The following is a 25,672-nucleotide window of genomic DNA, read 5'->3' as shown; positions in this document are numbered from 1 at the left end:
GCAATGTCCATCCTCTGTACCTCCAAAAACTCTGCCCTGGATTGTAAGCTTTTACCTAGGCTGCCTGTATGTGTCATTACAACTCGGTAATCTGGAGAGGATAGCAAAAAAGTTCTCATCAGTGTCAGCCTGAGATATAGATATGGGCTGGGTAACAAATGGCCAAATGCACAGGCAGCAGAGCAGACCATCAATAAAGCAATTTCTTGTGTCATAACAGCCACGCTTTTCCTAAAGCCAACCTTTCAAAACTTTTCCCTCTGCAAATCGCTGCAGCCCCACCATTAGAGTCCTGCCTTGTGAATTTAATGGATTCCGTACAAATAATATTCCACCATAATGGAAAAGGTTGAAGTCACTGAAGACAGATGAAGTCATAAACACGTATAATTGAGAATCAAAGACCGATAAATTTTAAACTGCTATCCATTTTCTCTTTTTAGATGATGATCTATGTCAGCGCAGCTGCAGGAAAATGGAAGAGATTATGGGGGAAAATTATAACAATAAATTTTCTAAACATACACCTTGATTATGCTTCGATTTTTTGGAAGGGTAGAGGGTGAGAGAGGGGGTTAGAAAGAAGGCTGGGATTGCTAAAAGCTTGCCGGCTAAATGGCACCATAAAATAGGTTCCCTGCTCTTTTGCCTGCAGAGCGTAGGCATGCCTGGAGGTGTGAGTCCCCCCCCACCCCCACCCCCCCAAATGGGGGAAATGAATTGTGTAATTTATTGCAAACGTGCACACAGTGAGATTAGATCAGCATATCCCATCAAAGGAACAACAATCAATCAGCCTATAGTTAACAGCTTGAAACACATAAACCAGGGCACCTAATGGCTTTCCAATTTAACAGATTGATAGACTTATCCAGTCCTAAGGGATGAATTAAGAAAACCGGGTACTTTCACACAGGCACAGGCACTTTTGACAGAACCTTTTACCTCTCTAGTTTACTTACAATCTTTACTTCTGAGTATAGAGATAAGGTTAACCTGGAATTTAAGACAAAGTTGGTTTTCCCTCTTCCACCCCCATTTTCTGTTTGAGAAAGCACAGTAGAGCTGATTTGTTATTCAGATTAGGCAGGAGTGGAAGTGTGTCAGATGTGGAGAAAGGGCTCATTTTAATGACCTGATTATCGTGGGTCATTTGGAACTGTGAAATCAAGGGAGCTATTGAAAGCCACTTAACAATATCTAAATGTGACCCAGGCGACCCACTCAACCAAGAATGTAGTTTAAAAATAGGAACTTGTTTGTTTCATATCTTATTAATCACATAATTGATTGATTGTAAAATATGTTAAAGGATCAGTTTTGTGAAATATGCTTATGCTTCTTGCTGAGAGTTGAATGAGAAAATTTATACTACCGTTGTGTGTGTCTGCAAGTAAATGGTTAACTTAGCTCAGCATGAAGGCAGGGAACACAGAGGAGTAGCTAGTGTGGCTTTGCCCACAGGTTAAAAAAGCACTAAAGTTCACAAAACAGATTACACTGAATATGCTAAATCCCTAAAAATGTGGAAATTTGTGGGAGTGTATATAATTCATTAAAAATTATTTGTCAGCTGCCCCCTAACCAATTGTATTGAATTATCCTCCTCATTTGTTGAATGATTGCATAATTGCATTACAGTAGCAATGGAGCTCAACTTTCTCGAAGTCTGTCTAAATGTCTAAATTTAATTCAAAATTCATCAGATACCAGCTTCAGAGACATATGCAAATAAGGTTAACTGGCTGTACTGTCCTCTAAAGAGCTTGGCTACACACCCAGAGAACTTGTGTAATGCACTCTCAGTGTCACCATATTATCTTGTCCCTATCCACAGAGACAGCTGATCTCTCTGTGTCACTGCATAATTGAAGAGTTGTTGGTATCAAGGATGTGATCCTGACAGGGATGCGAAAGTGTCACTTTAGACCCCGACAAGCAGAGCAGCGGAACCACCTCAACACAGGCAGGGTGCACTCACAGGCCAGAGAAAGCTGACTATCCCCCCACGACTTCAGTCAGACTGCCACAGAAGCTAGTGGCCCATAATATATACATGTAACTGATGTGTGCACTCCAATGTAATGTGAGAGAACGCCACATTACAGACTCACCAGATCTTCTTCTTAGAATTAAGGAGGCACTTCAGAAAATGGATTGAGATTCAGCTTACGGGTTGGGAATGAGCCAAAATTGATTACTGATATATCAATAAATTGGGTACTGAACAAAAGCCCATTACTAACCAATCAAAACTAATAGCACTTTAACTGCCTCTTTGTCTCTGCTTTTCCATCAGCTCTAGTGGAAAACCTGCAGCTCTCTGACACATGGGGGAGGATGGATGCTCCAAAACTGAAGAGGATAACAGGGGAAATAAGCAAACACAAAACAAGAGCAAGATTATTAAACTCAACAAAAGTCTCACTCTCCTGGTAAAAGAACAAAAAATGTATTTTCCTACTTGACCCATATCTTCAGTGTGGACACAGCTTTGCTGACCTTCTTGCTTGGTCTGTGAGCCCAAACACAAATTCCCCCTCCCCGTAGCAGATAATTGGTGTTTGTTTGCTTTCAATTCTCCCTCCCTTGTGTCATGTTTTGGTAACAAGTGCTATTGCTGTCAACTGATTAGTATGGTTCCTCTGCCTCTTCCAGCAGCTTTCACAACCGCCTAATAAAAAGAAATTTGAGTAACAAGAAGAGAGGCCTGCGCATAGAGATACATGAGTTTAAATGTGCAGAGTAAGCATCAGATTTTACCTTCATGTTCTTTCAAAATTTTTTCCATAGATATTTTCAGTCAAATAAATAAACATTTATTTATGTGGACACCCTTATCTTTTGCGACAGCGCAAACTTTAAATGTAAGATTTTTATTTCCATTTGCATCAAGAATGGAAACAAAAACAAAGCTAAATTTGAACAAAAAAAAAATTCTTCTGACAAGTTACATAAATTACATCAGAAAAAAGTAATAATAAGTGAACTAAGCCAAATTACTCTTTACACTCCAACACATTCTGTCTTGTGCACTCAGTCCTGAACATGTCTAAGAAGGTTTGTTTTACTTCTGTTTATGTATTATTGAATGTTGTATTGTTGTGTTGTATCGCAAATGAACTATTAGCAAATTTAAGACACCGCTGGACCTTTAGTGATTAATGGGCTCTATTATGACCATTTTAAAATTCTCATAATTTTGAATTTTTTTAAATGTTTAAAGTAAGTTTCAAGTAGGTATAAAATGTTTTTGCTTTATTAAAAAAAGTTTACAGAATTTTTTGGAGGTTGATAAATAAGGGCCAAATTGTCTAGTTTTGGTCATGCAAACATAGACTTATATACATCATATATACATATATCAATATAATACCTATGGATAATGTAGATAATGGAACTTTTCATTTTACCTGTACCAATGCTAATGGGCCTCTCAAAATTCCTCTCTTTATATGTCAAGGATTCAGACCAAGCCTTGACAACTCTATCTTCCTCACATCTTAACACGCGCCAAAGTCCTCAGGGCACTCTGGAAAATTAACCATTTAATAGCAATAAATAACAGAGTTTGACTCAAGGGGACTTCAAATCACTTTCTCTTTTAGACACACACACAATGAGTAGCCTTATATAGCTGCTTAACACCAAACATTTGACGGAGATAGAAGATAATATGTAACACATTTTCTCCATTTATATATATATATATATATAAATATAAAATGAAAGACTTAAATATTACACAGGATTGTTTAACATCACGCATTCTGCTATTTGGATGGGGAAAGAAAAGCAAATTGGTAACAGGAAAAAAAAGCTGTTGATACCAAGGTTACCTTCATGTAACTACACACATTTACTTAAATAGTTGTGCAGAATTGCATTACAGTTAAATTATATGCATTTGAAAATAATAAACAAAATATTCCAGATTAGCCCCACTGTGGCCAAATGCAAATGTGAAATGCATCACACAATGAAGCATCAGTAAATGCATTGGAAACATAAAATATTAATAGACACACAGGGAATGTGTTTTGCATTGTGAGTACTTTTTAGACTTTAAATAGATTTTGCTAATAATTGTTGCGTACATTCACATAAGTGACATCAGTGAAACCAGAATTTTCTCTTGTAACTTTGTATTTTTGTGTGGTAGTATTTCTACTTTTCCTTAAGTAAAAGATGATGCTTCCTTCAACATTTTTTAGCTTGAAGGAATTGCGTAACCTGCGCACTGCATCCGTGCTATTTTAGGCTCTTGGCCTGGCATTCTGACACTGATTCCTTGTTTTCAGTTACAAATATATATTTCTTTCTTCTTTCCTTTTTTTCCTCTCTTTGACAGTGTATACAGTCATTATGCCTTGTATCAGTCAAAATGGAACATTGATTATTTGTAAAAACATAAGTACAAATCAAATCAGCATTGCATAGGGACAGATGAGAGCTGCCTACCTGTGCACACGCACAAAATGGGGGCAGTTATTGACCAATTGATTTGATGTGAAGGAGGGGCATTCTTTTTCCCCACAGTGGAAAGACCTTGACTGTAAGGCTAGCAATCACTCCACTACCTTACCTCCAACTACAACCACCTCTAATACCCAACTGTGTCCTCAATCTCCCATCCAATGGGCCCAAGTATGCAACTTTTCCGTCAGCACGTTATGTATTTGGCTTTCTATTTCACTTTAATAGGGGAGAAATTGGCAACATATTCTTTTACAGCCCCCTGGCACCATTAGAAAGCCTGCTGTCATTTGGATTATTTATGAAAAACTATTTCATGCTTACTTACATTTGCCGCTTATTTTCCCCCAGTGTGACCTGCAGCAGATTTAGTTCCATTTTGAAAGCCTTAAAGCCAATTCTTTATGTCTGCAGGTCAGCCTTCTCGATTGAGTCGAGATTGAAATGCCAGTGTGTAGTGGGAAAGGTATGGTAAGAGGAAACCAATAGTCTTTTATTGTGTAGGGGGCTATAGCAAAGAGAAAAGGAAGGGGTATACTGAAAGAGGTGAAATGATAGAGGGGTGGGAGCAGGAGGAAAGGGGGTGATTTTAAGTAGATATAGAATTGGAGACACCTGCAGAAATAAGAGGCAATGCAAAGGTGAAAGTTGAGGAATGAATGGCACACAAACATCCAGCTCCACGTGAACAGCAAAGACAACAAAGACCGGAGAAGAACTGAGTCAGCAAACTGAAGAAAGTAAAAACAGAAAAGACATAAAAAACAAAGTGGTCTTAAATCTGTGCGGTTTTATACTTCATCCAAAAACATGTCAAATACCATTCCAAGCACAGTGTTTTACAAGGTCTACAATGATAAACTTTGCTGGGGCATTTTGTTTGTGTTTCTTTCCCCTTGTGTTTCTATAATCTGTACTCATATTCTTGTCCATACAAGAAAATTGGTAATCTTTGTTTTTCAACATATCAAATGAATCTAAATAAACTTCCTCACTAAGGAGCTCGACAGGCCAGGACAAAACAGTCACACTCCCCTTGGAGCATGCATCTATACTCATAATCCCATACTGTATGAGATGGGGTCTTTCACTCCCCATTGAGCACACACGCACGCACACACACACACACTTTTGATCTGGGCTTGGCCTGGGCTTTATACAGCGACCTTAATAAACTGCAGTGTGGCTGAGCAGGTTTGTCACTGTCACAGGTAAATGATGTAATTAATGAGGGTGTAGTGGAGTGGATGGGAGCTGGAGTGTTAGATTTTAAACACCTCTCCAGCTGACTGCGTTTGGGGAGGCCCAGCTGGACACAGCCAGCAGATCAATACGGGGTCAGGGGTCAGTCAACCCTCCCATTATGGCCAAGGTAGTTCCCATCATCGTCTGGCTAACGATGCCTGGAGGAGGTCCAGTGATGGAGTCACTGCAGAGAGCAGCTTTTGGAGGTCCAAACTGAAGCTGGTTTGGTTTAAACTTCATGTCTGCAAGATTTGTCAATATTGTTGAACAACTTCACCAAGACTACAGACGTTTTATATTCTGTTACTGAGAAATGTTGGTCACTCTGTTGGAGCATACCTGGGTGATAATGCGCTTAACTCTTAAGATCCAGCATGCTTATTACTTGGAAATCAGTCATCATGTTAGAAATTTGTTACATGTAAAAAATATGTGAGAAAAAAGTAAAAGAATTTTTAGATGCAAGACCAAAACGAACCACAATATTTGTAAAAACAAACAAAACAAAACAAAAAAGGAAAGCTCTGCACAGCTTGGCTCATATTTGATCATTTAATCCTTAAAATATTTATACATAGAGAATTTTTTTATTCCTTGTCTTTATGAAAATATTTTACTCATATTTTAGCAGCCAAATAGCTTGCAGTTTCTCAATTTTTTTTCTCAAACACCAAATGTGAAGCATATGTGTCATATTCTTCTAGAAGAACACTCAGAGAGCGCATACTCCACCCAGACCAATGCCCCAAAATTTCATGAGTTTTTCCTTTCCCCATCCTTCACTGCTCCACCAATCTCATTTTTCTTTGTAGTTTTTGTGAAATGTTGCTGAAAAACACATAAACAGATTGAAAACAAACCCCCCCCCCCCACCACCACCACCACCAAAGGGCCAAAAGACAATCCCAGCAACCCAACTATATGTTGATGGCCTCCGGCTAATGTCAAAACAGAACAAAGTAAACAGCAGGGGATCATGGGAAACTGGTCAGACTGGTTTAATCAATAAATTTAAGCCTATTGATTGGGCTCATTATGTTACACTTTTTGTAATGATGAACACTGTCAAATCTAGTGGCTGTAAATTAAAATTAAGTGGATTAAAAACTGTTACCTCTCACCCTGAGGTCTTTACTATTTGTCCAGCTATAATTACAAATGTATTAAAATTGGATACATTTCTCAAACAAATGCTTGTGCTAATATTTCCTTTATTATAAAGTGTCCTGCTGAACTTTGGTCTAGTCTGCCTAATTCTGTTTGGTTTTGTATTGGATGTCAATATACTGCATAGCACACAACATGCAAGTGCAACTCCAGATTACTCCTTTTTCCTTTGGAAACAGTGTTTGTGAGCATAACTTGCAGAAAATAAGGAGTGTTAGTGTTAGCTGTCCCTCTTTCTGAGGTTTTAATGCAGTTTGATGCTGCAGTTGAGTTGCCTTTGAATATATCTTACTGCTAAGATTATTTTTAAGACATATTTATCTTCCATTGAATATGTCGATTTTTATTTCTGCCCACAAATGAGCTTTCTTACATTTGGTTAACTATCTAATTCAGTGTTTTTGTCATCGTTTTGGTATGATTAATTTCATATTTCTAAAAGTAATTGTTATGGCTAAAAAAAAACAAAAAAAACATGTTAATTGTTGAATTGATTTCCATGAGTGTACATTGATATTTTAAGCCACTGAATAACTTCAAGAAGGAACGTTTTGTGCACTAATTATTTTCAAGCTACGTATTTTTTATTTTCTCACCTTTATAATGTCTTTGGATTTGTTTTTATTTTGGAGAAATTCCAGCTCTTGTGAGACTTAAAAAAAAATCACAAATCTGCCTTTAAAAGGCTGAAGCCTTATTGACCTAAGACTTCTGTTCATATTAGAGGTATCCATTTCAGAGCACTACACTACAGAGATAAGGAAGCAACTCCAGCACATCCATGCAATCATCAAAATTTAGTAGATATTTTAACTGTCCCTCACCTTTCTTGGATCTTTGGGATTTTTATCCTGTAGGTTCCCTGAGGAATACTGTGTCCATTTTTGTTCATGATGTTGATACATTATTAATATTACAGCAGGGGAGCATGGGAAATCGTTTCTGGCCAGATTGCATTTGATCAATATTCTCAAAGGGCAGAAGCCTCATTAATCTAAAACTTCCCTCGCATTAGCACAACTGTCCAATTCAGACAACTCTTTCCTCAAATTCAACAGCCACTTCAATGCAGGAATACTAGGACCTGTGTTGTTAATGACTTTGATATTGATGCATAACATTTTTATAAGAATCCTGGCTATTAAAACGTTATTAGGTTTATTGAGCATATTTTTTAAAAAATTATGAACAGAAATGGGTGAAAAACATTTTTATTTCTTCAGAATTTGTGCTGTTCTACAGCTCAAAATGAAAAATAGCACAATTTTTCTAAATATATTAAATCTTTGTTTCATTAAGCTGGGACTTTACATTCTACCTAAAGAGAAGGAATGCAGAGTTTATTCATATTCTGTGGCACCTTTCATTTTCAAATTAGTAAGTAACTGTTTTTTAGCATTAAGACATGATAAATGAAAGGGAAAATGTACATGAATAATATTCCAAAAGAAATGAACAAAATACCTATTGAAATAAGTTTTACCATGCAATCATTCAACTCGTACATTTTATGTACAACTGACAAAACTGAACATAAATACCATACCAGTCATGCTGAAATAATTTGATTGTCAAGTGGGAGAAAAATAATCAGAAACTATTTTTTTTAACCCATCAATCTTTTAAGTCATTTCTAGAGCAAACATGCAGGATTTGTTAAATAACTTCTAAAACAGTTCACTAAATGTTGTTGGGGTTTTGATGGCTAATCAGGTGAATCATGCAATGTGAAAACTTTGCTTTGAGTTATAGGAAATATTAAAGTAATTTTTTAAGCATTTTACATACCACACAATTAATTCATATCCTAATTAATTTTGAAAACAATTAGCAAACTAATTGCTAAAGACATAAGTTAACTGAAGTCTCTTTTTCTCTTTTTTTTTTCTGTTTGTTTCAATTAGAGCTATGAAGATGATGGCAAAGATGAGTACTAAATGTAAGCCGTGTCAGACACACTTGCTGAGAGTTGATAACCATAGGTGTTTAAGGATGTGCCAGTGGATGCACTATATTATCTTCCTATGGACAGGCTAATCCATTATCAGTCTTCTTGCAGCAAGAGTGAAACGCTCATAGTAGGGCAACTGTGCGTTCAGAGGCATCATTCAGGACAATGAGCTATAGCGAGAGAGTGACAAGTTAGAAAAATGTCCCCACTTTTCAGGCTGTACAAATGACGTTTGGCCACGATAACTCACAACTGGACACTTCATTTCAAGTTGGGAGCTAGCTGGCCAGTCAAAAGCTATTATACCATCTTCTTTATTTGTGGTCCATGGTTTTGGTAGTGGGGCCATCGAATAAATACTGCTAAAATGCCACTTCAGTCAAAAATATTGGCCAATTCTTTCTCTGTCGTGACTGGGTCTGGATGACAACCTGTTTCTGATGTTATAAACCTTTAAGAGTCAGGAGGTGGGTAGGATGGCATCCATCATGCTCAACAACGCCATAAGTTAGTGCAGGATACATATGCAAGTGAATGAAATTGACCAGTGCTGCGGGTCCCTTGAAGCCTTTCTATGAGCACAGTAGTCAAATGAATTGATTACCAATTTATCATTGGGGGGAATTGCTTGCTTAGAGGAATAATCACTCAGCAATAAAGAAGAAATGACTATGAATACATTTCAAGGATGACAATCTTTGAGGAGTAATAGTATAATTTGTCACTTGTGACAGTCTATTTGATTGTTCTGGATATTTCAGCTTGGTGGAATATTGGACACAATCTCCCCAGTTTGTGCGATCCAGGCTAAGGTGTGTGTGAATTTGTTGAGTGGTGCTTTAATACAGTAATAAGGGAGTCAGAAGAACACGCTTAGACTTCCTAAGTTGGCAGCAGCTTTATCACGCATCGCCTCATAAAGTCCCATCATATCTGTTCGCCACTATTATCAAATGGGTGTTTAGTGTGCTTTTGTGTGCCTGTGTGTGGCTGTCTGAAAGCGAGAAAACCAGAATGAGTGAACAACCTCAATCGTGTCTGCGAGCTGTGGGTGATGACATTAAGACACAAAAGGATAAGCACAAAAAGTGAGTTGATCCCAGCTCAAGGCGAAAATACTGTAGGATCACAAAGATTTTGCAGTTTTGTAAGAAAAATAAGCCCATCCTCCCACACTGAACTGAAACATTTCTCTTTTTGTTCATATTCTCTCCTGCAGCCCAGGCAGCTGTGGTCAAACTTGGGTCAATAAAATGTCTGTCTGTCCATTGAGTTGCCACATCTATCAAAAGATGAAAGTTTGTCTTTAAAGGAGAGATAGAATTCAGTGAGGAGAAAGTGGGACCTTTCTGAGAGGCATGCAGGAAATTAATCAAGGAAATGGGGTTTTTGGTGTGCCTATATCAAATCTAATCTATCCTTTGTCCACATGTAGCCAGCTCCAAGCCTCACCAATCAAGAGCGACACGCTGGTTTTATGAAAAGCCACTTGTTCCCTGCATAATTGGGGGGTCTCACTGCTGAGTTAAATGGGAGGTGGAGGTGGAGGGAGAGGCAGTCTTGTTTGCCCATGTAAAGTGTGATCCAGATAATAGCATTCTCATCAAAGGCGGCAATTACATTCATTACAACAGCGCAAGGCGCGCCTGCAAGGAAATTAAGTGGTGAGAGGAAAGAAAAGCTTAATATATACCTCCTTTATCCTATCCCCCCGCCTCTCAGTTCTTTTTCAAATCCTCCACGTGGAGCGGGAGATCTCAAGAAAGAAACAGTCTCAGTAGAAGAAGAATAAATCTTGTCGAAGTCCCCCTTCACCTTTCTCCCTCCAAGAGCCTCCCGTCTACCGTTACTATGGCTGCACTTGTCTAGGATTAAAAAGCTTTTCCAGAAGGGTGATCTCTAATGCAGCTCTTACACAAGCCCAACAAATGACACCAAGTCTTAAAAAACTGGTCAAGGCCTTCTCTAAATTAAATTCCAATTTCTTTCAGGAGAGGAAGAGCAAATTAATTGTCCCATGTGGCATTAAACCACAAACAGCCTGTAAATCAAGCGGTTAAGAGGAGAAGGGAACCTTTTCATTCAGGCCTTTTAAATGTGAATCAGAGCAAGTGGATAACACTGCAGCCTTCTCAAAGGCAGGTGTTGTCCCGGCGCTCATTTTACATGTGGCAGACTGTGTATATTCAGACTCACTCATATAAATTAGATTAGTCATGTAAAGGTTTTGAGTTCAAATCAGACCTTTAGAAAATGTTAAGTATATGAGTAATTGTATTTCAAATAGGCTGAAATTTTGGAGTAGCATGTTTGATTTAGAATCCATTAGATATTGTGTATATTATGTTTGACAGTTAGTTTCATAGGAAAAAGTCACATAAAGTCACATACTAAGTCTAAATGTAGGTCTAAATAAGCCCTGTTGGAGTGGTACCCGCTGTCAGTCTTATAATAATTGCTCACTATTGAATGTGTCATTAATGCAAAATTAAGTCTGACCCTTAAGTATTTTAGGCTTAATGAATAATACCTTCAAACTGAAAGGCCACATGGGTTCTAACTTCAGGAAATGTTTAGCAGGAAATACAACATAAGATTACTGCTTCAGTAATTGATATGGCAGGAATTACAAACAAAACTACTGAAACAAATGAGAGCACAGAGAAGTGCGCACTTTGTCTTTTCGTGGCGACAAATCATTGAGGCTGCGCCTAAATTATTCAACAGGATCAGGCCCCAGAGGAAACCTGAGCATAATTAAATTGCAATAAAATAACATTAGTGTGGACAGGCTGTTAGAAGGTGATGTAATTGGCTGCTCCGGTGGTCATGGTTCAACTGATGAGGTCGACTGTCATGTCTTCCGCTGGTCCTGTTCGTGCTGTTCCTGTGACTGACGCACACTGTAGGCTACTGTACACTGAGCTTTCCATGCTTGTACACAGTGACAGCCATGATCTGCGTAAACCTGGCGTGTAAATTGAACTCTGAACTTATGAAGATTACAGTGTTTGCTTTGTATCTTGTGTCAATGGAGTACTTCTGTTTCCAAACTGCATGCGGTTAAATGGGAACGGAAAGAACTTGTTTCAACACTGAGGCATGTGCGCCACCTAGTGTCCATATGGTTAAACTGTATTTGCATGTTGCCAGGCGATAGCAGATGTACATGCAGAACCAAATGCACCTCAAAAACAATTACATTAATGTGTTTAAATACTCTTTCTTCTCTTAAGCGACACATAGACACACTATACTCCTTATAAAGAATACAGTATTGAGCAACTCATGTTACAAAGAATTCACCAGCAACAGGTTTACATTACTGCTCCAATACAAATGGTCTGGCCGTAGTTTCACCGTGGTAAAAGGATACAGTGCTCTCACTCTACTGTGGTCATTTATTATCTTCTCCTCAGTGGTTCTTCTACAACTTTGACACAAATGGGGGAATGCGATCTTCATTACGCACTTACTAGTAAATTATTGATTGTGATAAAACATGGATGAGTCAATAGCTTTTGAAAGTATCGCAATTGTTGTGCCTCATTTACCTCTTGAGCATAACAGCAAGCTGCACATCTGAAAATGTGCCATGACATGGATGTGAATGGACAGGCTATCAGTTAACCTTTTCAGCTTTTCTCTTTTAGAGATGGGTGTTTCAAATCCACACGAACATGACAGTGTGCTTGAATGAAAAATATATTGGGAAATTATTACATTACATAATTAGATGATTTTTTTAAAAAGAAAAAAAGAGAAACTTCTAAGCAAAATTAAGAAGCTATCAAGATAGCTAGAGATTTTAAGATTTTATTGTGAAAAAGTCATTATCAGCCAGACTTTCTTGTAATTTTTAAAGTGGTCTTGCGCAAGAGTTCTCCGGGCTTTCTGAATGTCTTTCAAAGTGTTTCTTTGGACTTTGGCTGCTTTTTCACTCATTTTCAGTCTGGTCCTTGTACCTGACTATTTTCAGAGGAATGTGTTGTTTTTTCTTTTGTTTTTTTTAAGCCCTTTAAAGCTGACCTATGAATCATTCAAGTGTAAAAAAAGGCACCTAACTCAATGGATGAACCAGTGTTGTGTCTACAGATAACAGGCAACTTAGCAAAGAAACAATTTTAAATAGCATCTTTAGGCTCTTTGTTACTATTTGCCTGTTTCAAAAACACATAATTTTCTCCCACTTCTTTAGTTGAATCCATGAAAAATACCAAAGATAACACAGTTTGACAGTCATAAAATAGGATTGTTACACCAGCAAGGTGATTGCCAAAGAGCTATTAGGCAAAAACCTGGCATATCTCATCATGGTGTGCAGTTGGTTCTGAAAAAAATCTGAGAAAACTGAACAAGTGGTCTAAAAAAAAAAAAAGAAGCGGCAGGCCTAACTATGTATAGCAGATGAACTGTATCTGAAAGTCATGTCCTTGAGAAATAGGGAAAAAATCCAGCAATGATTTGACACAAGACCTGAGAGAGTCATCTGGTCTTCAGCTGATTCATCCCATATTCAACAAAGCCTCACCAGAAATGGTCTCAGTGGAAGAGTAACTGTCAAGAAGCCATCAGTATGTATAGAGGAGGTCAGGGGAGAGGTACAACAATGAGAGTTTTAACTGGAAAGTATCTGATTTACTACAGCTTCATTTTCACCATGACAATGATCCGAAACATGCTGCCAATACAGAAAAAGCATACCTGGATGGAAAAACACACAATGGAACACTATCAGTCATGGACTGTCCTCCCCAGATCCTGAACCTCAACATTGTTTAAGCAGTGTGGGATCATCGTGATAGAGACTGGAACAAAAAGCAGCCAACATCCAAAGAAGAGCTTAGAATTTCCTTCAAGAAGCCTGAGGAACTATTCCTGAAGGCTACTTCAAGAAATTACAAGAAAGCTGCCTAAGAGAGTTCAGGCTCTGCTGAAGAATAAAGCTGGTCATACCAAGTACTTTCAAGCTCGTATGTATGTATGTATATATATGTATATATATATGTATGTATGTATATATATGTATGTATGTATATATATATATGTATATATATATATATATATATATATATATATATATATATACACACACACACACAAGTGACTTGTAGATCAAACCGTAAGCTGTTCATTCGTTTAAAAGTTCTCATAGCTTGACAAGAAACAATCGTGGCCGTTTCTATACAATGTGTATGAAACATGGTTGTTGGGCCTTTTTAGGAACTGTCGTTGTACATTTTAGTTGTGGCAGGACGAATTTTGCCGGCGGACACAGAATGAACTTTAACCTCTTAAAATGAGCTATTGTTTTGATTAAGTAGGCTGAGTTTTCGTGTGAATTATTACTAGTTTTTCGATTAAAAAAAATATCTTATCTCTCCAGTATTCTTTACAATCTAGTTAAAAGTAAATAATGACCAGAAATTCGGGGTAGTCGTTAACAAAGATGGTTTCTTCCACATAAGCTAACGTTAGCTTCTCGGCTAACGTAGCGTAGCGTAGCTTTGGTAACAACGTTGCGAAGATGAGCAGCGGCGTATAGGAGAAACGGAGCAGACGTCGGAAAGCGACGATATCCTGCTTGTCAATCATATTATCCCAGGATTATCTTGTCTGTGTGTCTGGATTACCTCAAAACAGCATTTTAAACCAAACTAGTCAAAACATTTAACCCGCAGTTTGAGCTTTGAGGAGGTGGGTGTGCGTCTATTAAAATCCACTAGCTGATGATGGTGATACTTTGACTTTCTTTTCTTTTTTCCCCAAATATGGTTGTTTTTGTGTATTGGGTTACTTAGATTATAGCAAATTAATGGTCTGACCTCGCATTTCTTCATCTTTGCTGGTCAGTAACACGTGTCTCAATTCTCTTTAGTGTTGGACGTTTGCATCACTCGCACTTTCTTTCAATGGGGGAGGAAAAACCGGACACGCTGGACTTTGTGAAGGATTTTCAGGAGTATCTGAGCCAGCAGACTCAACATGTCAACATGATATCAGGTTCTGTCAGCGGCGTTAAGGAAGCGGATGAGCTGCCAGCAGGTAAAAATAAGCAGTTTTTGTAATGCTCGTTGAATGTTGTATGGTTTTGCTCAAGTTTGATACAGGGTGAGTCTCAAATCACCGTGGGCCTGCTCGACCATCTCAGATTTGCTTGAAAATGTTATGGTCTAAAGTTTTCATATATATAATTATTGGTGGGAAATTTTAATTTCATTCATCAAATACTTTTAAAGATTTTTTTTTCTTTTTTTTAAAAAAAAGAGCTCACTTTAAATCTGAGGCTGAACATGAATATATTAAAAAAAAAAAAAAAAAACTATTAAAGATAAAAGCCTGAAATGTTACAATGAAAGTGAATCAGGATGTGTAATTTGGTACAGATACTATCAAAAATGTGTATTGGCTAGTTGTGGAAAAAGTCGTGTTGAGCACAAACTAATTTTAAAAAAACTTCACATTTCAAAAGACAGCTAGTGACAATTTCTGAATAGTGTATAGTTGAATTTCACAATAATTCAAAGTAAAACATTTAGAATATTTTTTAACATGAAATATTTAGTCAGAAGGGTGGATAAAATGCTAATTTCATTGAAAAAAAATATGACACATTGTATCATGAAAACAAAAAAAAATCCATATATAGTCCAGTCTTAATAGAACAAAATTCTGGAGTTTCCAGATGGGGCTCTATTTATATCTGAGAAGATCATTTTAAATATAAATATATGCATATTTTTCATTTTCGAGACCTACTCTACCTAATATTTCAAAACCTACTCCCCTGGAGAACTCTCACAATTCAAGTTAAGTTACATTCAAGTTAAATACACTAAGAGGTATTAAAAACTCAAGTACCAATGTAAAATTTTTCATATATATAAGTAAATATAGCAAACAATGAAGAGCAATGAAAAGGGATTAGTAGCTCATTTCATGCCAGTAGTCTTGCAAGACAAATTTACTCTGTGCATAAGGTGCAATTAGTAGTCTGTTATAAGACCCCAACCCAAACCCTAATGCCACGACTGCTGCAGGAAAGCAGGGATCAGGCAATCGGCATGCTGACTCCTGACATGAGTGTTGCAAAAACTGTTACATATATATGGCAATGCTATATTGTTGCATTTTAATGCCTCTTTATATATTTTAAATGTGGGCAATGTGCGTATTTACAAAGTGAGTTTCAAAAATAAAAAATTTAGCATATATTTAACAAAATGATTTTTTTCAGAGTGTCATCTGGAATTTTGTTCCATTTGCATTAGACTGCTGATATTCTTCATGACTTTTGGGGGGTTTTTGTCCCATGTTAAAAATCCTGTCAATGTTCCTGCAGACTGCAGTCAGAATGGACTGGATCACCCCTCAGTCGACATGTCATTGGAGGACAGCTCAGGGATCCTGGTAGATGGTTTCGAGAGGACCTATGATGGCAAGCTCAAGTGCCGCTACTGCAACTATGCCACAAGAGGCACAGCACGACTCATTGAGCACATCCGAATTCACACAGGTAAGCGTGTGGTAGTTACTCTTCAGGGGGTAAGACTGATTAGATTTTGGTGTTCAGCTTATTATTTTTTACATTTTTTTTAATTGAACAGGAGAGAAACCTCACCGTTGCCACCTCTGCCCGTTTGCTTCGGCCTATGAGCGTCACCTGGAGGCCCACATGCGATCGCACACAGGCGAGAAGCCTTACAAGTGTGAGCTGTGCTCCTTCCGCTGCAGCGATCGTAGCAACTTGTCACACCATCGCCGGAGACGTCACAAACTCCTGCCAATGAAAGGCGCCCGCTCACTTTCCCATAAGAAGATGCTGAGTGTTTTACAGAAAAAAGCCAGCTCTTTGGGCTATGGCCGCCGGCTCCTTATCAATTTCAGCCCTCCCTCTATGGTGGTGCACAAGGCTGACAATGTGAACGACTTTTCACATGAGCTGCCCCACTTACGTCAGGAAACCTATGATAATCAAAGTCGAGCAGGCGAGGATGGCCTGTCTGCAAACCAAAATCACCATCACCATGATATGGTTGTGGATAACCCCCTGAACCAATTGTCTACTCTGGCAGGCCAGCTGGCCAGCCTCCCTTCGGAGTCCCAGGCCCAGACTCAGCCTTCCATGTCTCCAGGAGCAGAGTCTATCATTGATGAGAAGCCATTCCTCATTCAGCATCCACACCCTGCCACGGCTCCCGTGGCTGTCACAGCCAGTATGGCTCATGCTTCTTCCTCATCTCCAATCACCCCAGAGCCCCGGGCTCCACCTCACAGTAATTGCAGTCCTGGAGCGGGACCGTGCAGTGAGCACAGTGGGCGCACCAGCACCCCTAGTATCTCCAACAGCCAGCCCAGTACGCCAGCTCCCGGCCTGTCTGCCCCTCTTCAGGACCCCCACATGCTGCATCACTGCCAGCACTGTGATATCTACTTCCCTGACAACATCCTTTACACCATCCACATGGGCTGCCATGGCTACGAGAACCCATTCCAGTGCAACATCTGTGGCCACAAGTGCAAGAGCAAGTACGACTTTGCCTGCCACTTTGCGCGCGGGCAACACAAGTAATGGATGAATGAGGAAAAGATTAAAAAGAACTTTTAATGGATTGCTTTGTTTTATTATTTCTATAGTAATATTATTTATTTATCTTTCATTTGGCCTTTATGTAGCCTTGTCTTTGAAAGTTGTACTTACACAGGAAAATATCAAGATTCAGATTCAATTTGTATAGTTGAAGGTGCCCATTCAAGTGTATTAATAAGATGATCAGTGTTTTTGACAGGTTGAGAATTTATTTGTGACGGTGGTGGCAGTGGCATTCATCTGTTATCATAGATCTAGAACCAAACTTCACAACATAGTCAAGCTAAGAAAAGTTATTGAACATATAAGGCTACTAAATTCACAGTATTGATTTGAAAAAGAAAAATGCCTTGCTCAAAAATAGACTGCAGTACATATGTTGGCTCTTCCCCTAAGAATAGAAAATCTTGTAGCTGGTAACCTGTTCAGATCTTTTCTACAAGTTATATGAAAACCAGTGACTGCTAAAAGCTGCAATCCAACATTTTTTTGTAAATTATCTTAGAAAGTCGTATAATGTTGCATATAGACATTTGGAAATGGAACAACTGAATCGTGGACAAATCACTGCTCAGGAGAAGATACATGATTAGTTTCCTAATGCAATGTTTTTGTTGTACTGACTGAAAATTGACTGAAATCTCCATAAACACAGTATCACATAACTTTAGCTTGCTTGTCCAGAAAGTGAAGGATGGCGGTTCTACTAGAATATCAAAATGGCATTAACAGAGTGTCCATTTAGAACAATATAAAGTAGTAAAAAGGAAACTCCACACAAATAAATTCTCAATACTCCTGGAGCTTTAACCAAGTATTGCTCTAATATTACTAACTCAGGCGTGAAACTGTTGGCCTTGAGGTATCTTACCTAAGCCGCCTTGTTGAAATTATTTCAGCGCTTGGTGCATTATTACAATTTCTTTGCAGTGCCTGACATAGTCACTTTCTTGTGTGTCCAAGTTAAAAAGGACTGTTACTTTGAAGATGAATATATATTATTACACTAGTCTCTTCAGACCCAGAACCTTAGGAAAAAAGTTTGGCCATTGTAGTTTTTTTTATGGTAGCAATGATTTTTTTATTTTTTTTTGCCAAAATTCTGCTACATGAATGCTGCTAACAAACTTGAGAATCAGTGCCAGCTGTACTATAAAGATGGCATTGACAGTAAAACCTGGCCAAACTGTGTATCAGAGGGTTTTGGTCAGCCAGCTAAGTTGTCAAACTAGACCATTATTGAAGTTGTGTTGTTTTAAAGTTCCTCCGTACAGTGCCCTTCCTTGACTTCCATCATGGTTGCTTCACTTAATTTGATAAAAAAGGGTTTTGTGTATCCTTTTAATTGCATCATGCCACTTTCTGACCTTTCAATATTGTATGAAGTCACTTTAATATTCAGTATCTCCATGTTTAGGAGAGAATCACAAAGTCTTGTGTCTCATGGGAACACATTCAGAATGGCCACGTAGCACTGGGTTGCCACGTTTTAGCCTCTGTGATGACACACTAAGATGTCCATCATATTGATCCCAGTGCTTTTCTGAATATTTACTGAGTATTGTATTCTGAATGGTTGGATAGATGTTCAGTGTCAAGCAAAACCGTGCTGCAGTTGAGACTGCTCCTTTAGCAAGATTGTCCTGTGTCTTGAGTACTGTTGTCTGTTGCTTAGCAACACGTGTGAAGAACATAGTTATCTGTTTTTAGGACCACCTCCTTGTTACCTTACTTACCAGTAATGGGGGCATCCAGTAATGACTGCCTTATGTTCTCTCATTGTGTCGTAGGTTCATAGGTAATCGTGAATGTTTAAGCCTTCTGGCGGTGACATCCTTCTGGGATGGCAAATCATTGTGAGATGGATTAAATCTGACTAATTTATAAGTAAAGTGTTTTCTAACTGAGTTGTGGTACATCTCATCTTTTTTTTCCCCATCTGTTTTGTCCTCAAGAACAAAGATTAACTGCAATCACATTATTGTGGGGAGTTAGGTTTGACATAATGAAGTACAAAAAACAGATTGTCTTTTGATGATGCCTTTATTCATGTAAGAAAAGGAAAAAAGAAGCGGTGAGTATTATTCAGTGTTTGAGTGAAGACATGGGGAAGATGAGTAGAAGTAGATGCATAGAAGTTAAGTCTCTTTCTGCTCATCAGTCTCCTCTTCCTTTTTGTCTAGCAAAGAGAAAAGTAAAATATCTGATCACTTTTCTTTCTATTAGCATGAATATTGAAAACCAATTACAAATGCATACTGACCTTTGAGCTGAATGGGACCCACAACCAGAGTTTCGCTCTCATGTCCTAACCCCACATCTCTGCCCATTCGCTTGTTGCAGCCACGACGGCAGCGGGAGTTGTAGTCCGAGGCTGGGCATATCAGGACCTTGCACTGGAGGTACACGTGGTTTGTGGCCTGCAAGAACTGGAAGGCCTTAAATGTGAAACGAGCATACGGGTGGGAGCCAGTAGTGTAGGCATAGTAGGTGTTATCTATTGGACATCTGAGGATGAAGCAGAGATGTTAATGAAAATATATGCATTATTGTTTGACCCCCACCCCCTAGGAAAAATAATTACAAGATCATCATTTTAAAATCATAATCTGTAAAGTAACTATAGCTTGAGTACAAGTTACAGATATTTCAACATTATACAAAATTACAGTTATTTACTTTCTTCTGTTATTTTAACTGGAAGTTTCGGCAATCTCAACACGAATCCCAGCGCAGTTAGTTACAAATCTGGCCTGTGGGTGCCAATAAGCAAGGCACACATTATCTTACCCATTGCGAACCAAGTAGTAAGGTCTTGACTGGAAATCAAAGGGTGACGGTGAGGCCACACAGGTATCGATAAAGAGGACCAGACTGCTGTCACCATGCCCCATGTCCACTTTGATAAACAAGTTCTGGTTGAGTGTTACCTCATAAGGAAAGTCAGTCACCTAAGTGTGAAAGAAAAGTATCAGCATCATATGTTAACAAGAATTTTCTCTGTAGTCAAACCTTTACCACCTGAACACACCTTATAGTAGAAGCTGCTGGATGTGTAGAAAGCCATGCTGGTATTGTATCTGCCTGTGCCTGTTATGGTGGTGTTTTCTACTTCACGGGCAAGATAAAAAATCTGAGATACTGAGTCTTGCTCCATTTGGCATTTGATGTTCATCTTAAAGTTAGACTGGCGTGTGATCTCTCCATAGCTGGAGGTGTAGGCACGAATACTGTTGGTGTACACAATTCTGCCATTGTCAAACTGGAAGAAGATAATATTAGGCCTATTAGAAAACACTGCATGATGTTAATGTTTTTTTTTAGAAGGTTTGAGGGTTCCTACCTCTCTTATGTTGCCACAAGTGTTGAGGGGGAAACTGAAGACCACCTGGTATGTGGAAACCTGGGGTCTGCAGTGTGGGTCATTCAGGTACAGACTGTAACCATCATAACCCACAGAGTTCAGGTAAGATCTCTCAATCACAATGTTCATGTTTTCCGAGGAGCAGTCCACTCGACCTGAGATAGCATGGTGTTAACAAGATCATTATAGCAGCCTGAATTACTATAGGTGCAAGATTACTATAGGGTCGGTTGGTTCCCCATTTTGGTCCTTACTGTAATAATTATTGGACTGATTGCAACAAAAGTTGGACAGACATCCATGCTACCCTGAAGAAAAAGCCACTATACGTATGAAAATTGGTATAGATATGCATGTCCTCCTCAGGATGAACTATAGTAACAGTTCAAGAATCAAGAGACTCTTTAAATGAGAGAAAAAAAGGTATAATCAAAGAAGCAGAGACCAAAATAGCCTGATTTTTATTTCCTAGTAAATGTACCTGAGTTTGGTTTCAAAGCGCTCATGAACTCAGCACTGAACCCTCGACCAACCACTGAACCATCAGTCTGGAAGACCACAGTCATGTAGTTGGAAGAGGAGAAGAAAGAGGTCAGACTGTTGTTGCACACTTTGCCCAAATATGGTGAATTAACATATGGCCCATCATAGATTGCAATGTAGTCGCAGGAGCAGCAGTTTTCCAATCTGTTTTTTTAAAAGATGATAAAAGCTGTTAGTTATTCCGATTGTTGACTTACTGAAGCAAAAGTTGAAACATAATTATGAATCTGTATTTCTTTATAGAAGGTCTATATCATTGTTCTCTGTATTTCACCTAATAAGGCTGCTCATTTTTTTCTATTTACTTACTGCAGGAATGTGAATTGCAGAAAGATTCTTTGGTTGTATGCAGCCGTGAGCTGCCAGACGCAGTAGATATTGTCATTATAGTAGTTGGGATAGTTGGGGCTGGAGAAACTGCCGGAGCCAAACAGATTGCCTCCACATGACCCTGTTGAATGTGGATAAGATGACACAAGTGTCACTGCAATGAACAAAACTGCTCCAGACTAATTTTGCACATTGAGGATCCTACCTGTGCCTGGCTCCTCAGTTGTGACTAAGCAGTAGGCTGTTTAAAGATGGAAAAAAAATTTTATTGGCTACTTTTTTTTTTTTTTTTTTTTAAATACTTAATGATTAACGTATGTTGAGTTTGCATGACAGGATACCCACAGTAGTAGTCTTGACAACAGTTGCCATAGTATTCACATGAGCTTGAGCAGGAACAGCTTCCCAGGGAACTGCCACAGTTGTAACGACATGAGGGTTGAACTGAGGGACACGAGAATCATTTCACTTAGCTTTCTTGCCAGAGGCTTTAATGATGTCTGGTTTTGCTCGAGGTCGTTGAGGTTTTCATACCTGTAGTAGGCTCAACAGTAGACTGGCAGTAAACTAGGAGAAGAGAATAAAATAATGGCAGTTTCCTTTATGTACAAACAGTGTTTTGATACACCTACTGTTCATTCTGTTACTGTAAAAAAAAAAAACATCTTCCTGTCCATAGTCTTACCATTCAGCCAGTAGCGCACCAGTAAGAGTGACATTGCACATGTCTAAATGAAAAAAACTACAAGTTTTTGACATCTGTCTGTCATACAAATCCTCCTGTTAAAAACTGCAGGTGTTTATATATTTGCATATTTCAAAACAGTCCATTATTCACAACCACTTTAAGCAGTGACTGGCTGCTATTTCTGTGTCTGTCGCATTTTTGTGTCTTAGGACAAATGTCTGAAAATATGCAACATTACACCAACTTACATATTGTCAGCAATTTCTGTTGAAGATTTTGAATGATCATTTATTATTTCCTTTCTTTCATTTGTTTTTTCCATTGAATAATACTGGGATAGTGGATTTAGAATATACTGCTGAGCATGAACTGTGATCACCATTTGCAATGGCTTTCTCTTCTGGGCTTTACTTACAGTAGTAATCACTGCAGCAGGTTCCATAGTATTCACAAGAGCTCGAGCAGGAGCAGCTCCCCATGTTCCAACCACAGTTGTATCTACATGAAGGCTGTTCTGTGACAACAGAGAGTCAGAAAGTGTTTGAGTCATTGAGGCTATATTTTATACATTTGTTTATTCATTTACATTTTTTAGTTGACAGATTTTCATACCTGTAGTGGGCATTTCAGTGGCCGATGGGCAGTATGCTACATGAAAGAAAAAACAAAGAAGTTTGTTTTTGTTTTCATCTCTTCTTGAAGCAAACATCATGACACACCAGTAACTGTGTTGGGTTGTGATCCCCATGTTCCTTTTTGGCCAAAATGAAGTGGATTCAATCCTGTATAAAACTCAGTTGAAACCAGAGTTTCCAAAAAAAAAAAAATCACTGGGATGAGCAGGCTCCAATGCAGGCTTTTATTAGACATACTGGTTACACAAAACACAGGCAAAAACCAAAACACGGGCAGCAACAGAATTAAGACTAGGATACACACACACACACACACACACACAGAGAAAGGAGAAAGTAGAAGAGAAAAGGAAAGAGACAAACAAAGAAACAGAAAGATGCAGAGACAGGAAGAGCAGAGAGAAAGAGCAGGTGCATCATTTTATAACCTGAAGACGGTAACTCTGCCCACTTGCCTTTGACCCCTCTCAATTTGCATAAAGTGTCGTCTCCTGGAACCTGATCACCAACCAATCACCTTTGGGCTCTACTAATCAGCTCCTCTTTCACGTGCCTTAAAAACACACATCACCAGAGTACCCAATGGTTTACAACAACTCTGGCAGATATCATAATGATGGAGTTTCTTCCAACTAAAACCTCTACTATAAAAACACTTTTTGGGCAATATCCACTTATCTAGAATTTATCCCCTCACTACTTCATATTACACAATCATAGGTGGGTCTGCAGAACCCAACTTCAGGGGGCCCACACTCTTGAAATAATCGGAAAGTCTAACAAAGGTGATACAATGTCATGTGAACCAAAATGTACCCAGATGAGACTGAGGCCCTAAACATAAATGAGAGTGGATATAACAGGGCTCAGTTTTATTCTACTAATCTAGAGCATACAGTGTTCATTAATTCAGTGTATGTGACCATTATAATTTTCAATAAATGATATCCAAATAATAGCTGTAAATACCAGTAATAAAAAAATTTCCCAAAACTGTTAGAATTTAGTTCATATAAAGACTGAGGAAGTTGATTCCTTCAGCTTCGAGAGAGATGCAGATCCTGTTAATACTTTTGATTTCACAGACTTGAAACTTACAGTAGTAATCACTGCAGCAGGTTCCATAGTATTCACAAGAGCTCGAGCAGGAGCAGCTCCCCATGTTCCAACCACAGTTGTATCTACATGAAGGCTGTTCTGTGACAACAGAGAGTCAGAAAGTGTTTGGGTCATTGAGGCTATATTTTATACATTTATTTATTCGTTTACTTTTTTAGTTGACAGATTTTCATACCTGTAGTGGGCATTTCAGTGGTCGATGGGCAGTATGCTACATGAAAGAAAAAACAAAGAAGTTTGTTTTTGTTTTCATCTCTTCTTCGAAGCAAACATCATGACACACCAGTAACTGTGTTGGGTTGTGATCCCCATGTTCCTTTTTGGCCAAAATGAAGTGGATTCAATCCTGTATAAAACTCAGTTGAAACCAAAGTTTCCAAAAAAAAAAATCACTGGGATGAGCAGGCTCCAATGCAGGCTTTTATTAGACATACTGGTTACACAAAACACAGGCAAAAACCAAAACACGGGCAGCAACAGAATTAAGACTAGGATACACACACATACATCGAGAAAGAAGAAGAGAAAAAGAAAAGGAAAGAGAGAAACAAAGATGCAGAGAGAAAGAGCAGGTGCATCATTTTATAACCTGAAGAAGGTAACTCTGCCCACTTGCCTTTGACCCCTCTCAATTTGTCATCTCCTGAAACCTGATCACCAGCCAAAACTGTTAGAATTTAGTTCATATAAACACTGAGGAAGTTGATTCCTTCAGCTTCGAGAGAGATGCAGATCCTGTTAATACTTTTGATTTCACAGACTTGAAACTTACAGTAGTAATCACTGCAGCAGGTTCCATAATACTGACAAGAGCTCGAGCAGGAGCAGCTCCCCATGTTCCAGCCACAGTTGTATCTACATGAAGGCTGTTCTGTGACAACAGAGAGTCAGAAAGTGCTTTAAGTCATTGATGCTATATTTTATATATTTGTTTATTCATTTACATTTTTTAGTTGACAGATTTTCATACCTGTAGTGGGCATTTCAGAGGTCAACTGGCAGTATGCTACATGAAAGAAAAAACAAAGTTTGTTTTTGCTTTTTATTTTATCTTCTTTGAAATAAACATCATAAACCAGCGACTGTTTAAATTTGATTCATATAAACACTGAGGAAGCTGATTCCTTCAACTTCAAGAGAGATGCAGAACCTTAAATGCTCTTGATTTCACAGAAACTTACAATAGTAGTCATTGCAGCAGTTTCCATAGTATTCACAAGAGCTTGAGCAGGAGCAGCTTCCCTGATCCCATCCACAGTTGTAACGACATGAGGGCTGAGCTATAAAAAACAGGTGGCTAAGCATTAAATATCAAATTCTTGATGATACAAAAATGTATCTAATAGTTTTGTACCTGTAAAGTGGGTCCATGCAGTGGTTGATGAGCAGTAATCTGATAGTAAGAAAAAGGTTAGTTTTTTTTTTTTTGTTTTTTTTTAATCCATAATATATAAATTCTCCATTCCCAAGAAATATAATGAGTCCTTGTTTGTTTTGAAGTCTTAAAGGGACAGCTTTTAAAAAAAAAACAAAAAAACAATTTTCCTCTAGCCTGTGTTGCCAT

General features: G+C 38.4%; 2 protein-coding genes across 3 annotated transcripts in view; one reads left to right on the top strand and one right to left on the bottom strand.

Annotated features, from left to right (window-relative positions):
- Window positions 1-19,324, top strand: part of ikzf5 (IKAROS family zinc finger 5) — a 96,433-nt gene extending 77,109 nt beyond the window's left edge. Inside the window, exons 1-4 of one of the 2 annotated variants that reach the window (XM_030748509.1) lie at window positions 14,109-14,536; window positions 14,718-14,884; window positions 16,182-16,355; window positions 16,447-19,324. In XM_030748509.1, coding sequence (XP_030604369.1) covers window positions 14,752-14,884; window positions 16,182-16,355; window positions 16,447-17,411 — 1,272 coding nt within the window. In that variant the 5' untranslated portion in view covers window positions 14,109-14,536; window positions 14,718-14,751 and the 3' untranslated portion in view covers window positions 17,412-19,324. Of the gene's footprint in view, window positions 1-14,108; window positions 14,537-14,717; window positions 14,885-16,181; window positions 16,356-16,446 lie in introns of those variants that run through there. The other variant, XM_030748510.1, reaches the window with a different exon arrangement.
- A 243-nt stretch (window positions 19,325-19,567) lies between these two features.
- cuzd1.1 (CUB and zona pellucida-like domains 1, tandem duplicate 1) lies at window positions 19,568-22,833 on the bottom strand. Its single transcript, XM_030748629.1, has 11 exons — window positions 22,770-22,833; window positions 22,201-22,233; window positions 22,012-22,110; window positions 21,872-21,907; window positions 21,646-21,787; window positions 21,275-21,480; window positions 20,773-20,948; window positions 20,461-20,691; window positions 20,220-20,380; window positions 19,693-19,937; window positions 19,568-19,608 (listed from the first exon to the last, which is right to left on the bottom strand). Exons 1-11 carry the CDS (start codon window positions 22,831-22,833, stop codon window positions 19,568-19,570), a joined length of 1,434 nt encoding a protein of 477 aa, XP_030604489.1.
- Window positions 22,834-25,672: the final 2,839 nt, after the last annotated feature.

The sequence above is a fragment of the Archocentrus centrarchus genome, chromosome 15 (genome assembly GCF_007364275.1).
Source record: "Archocentrus centrarchus isolate MPI-CPG fArcCen1 chromosome 15, fArcCen1, whole genome shotgun sequence".
Lineage (NCBI taxonomy): Eukaryota > Metazoa > Chordata > Actinopteri > Cichliformes > Cichlidae > Archocentrus > Archocentrus centrarchus.
Note: the sequence above shows the minus strand (reverse complement) of the source record. Positions and strands in the feature narration are given on the sequence as shown.

Coding starts and splice junctions, on each gene's coding strand:
- cuzd1.1 (XM_030748629.1), bottom strand. CDS start 22,833: ATGGGGAGCTGCTCCTGCTCGAGCTCTTGTGAATACTATGGAACCTGC. Junction 21,908..22,011: donor CTGTTGTCAAGACTACTACT/GTGGGTATCCTG, acceptor ATCTTTAAACAG/CCTACTGCTTAGTCACAACT. Junction 20,949..21,274: donor CGCTTTGAAACCAAACTCAG/GTACATTTACTA, acceptor ATGCTATCTCAG/GTCGAGTGGACTGCTCCTCG.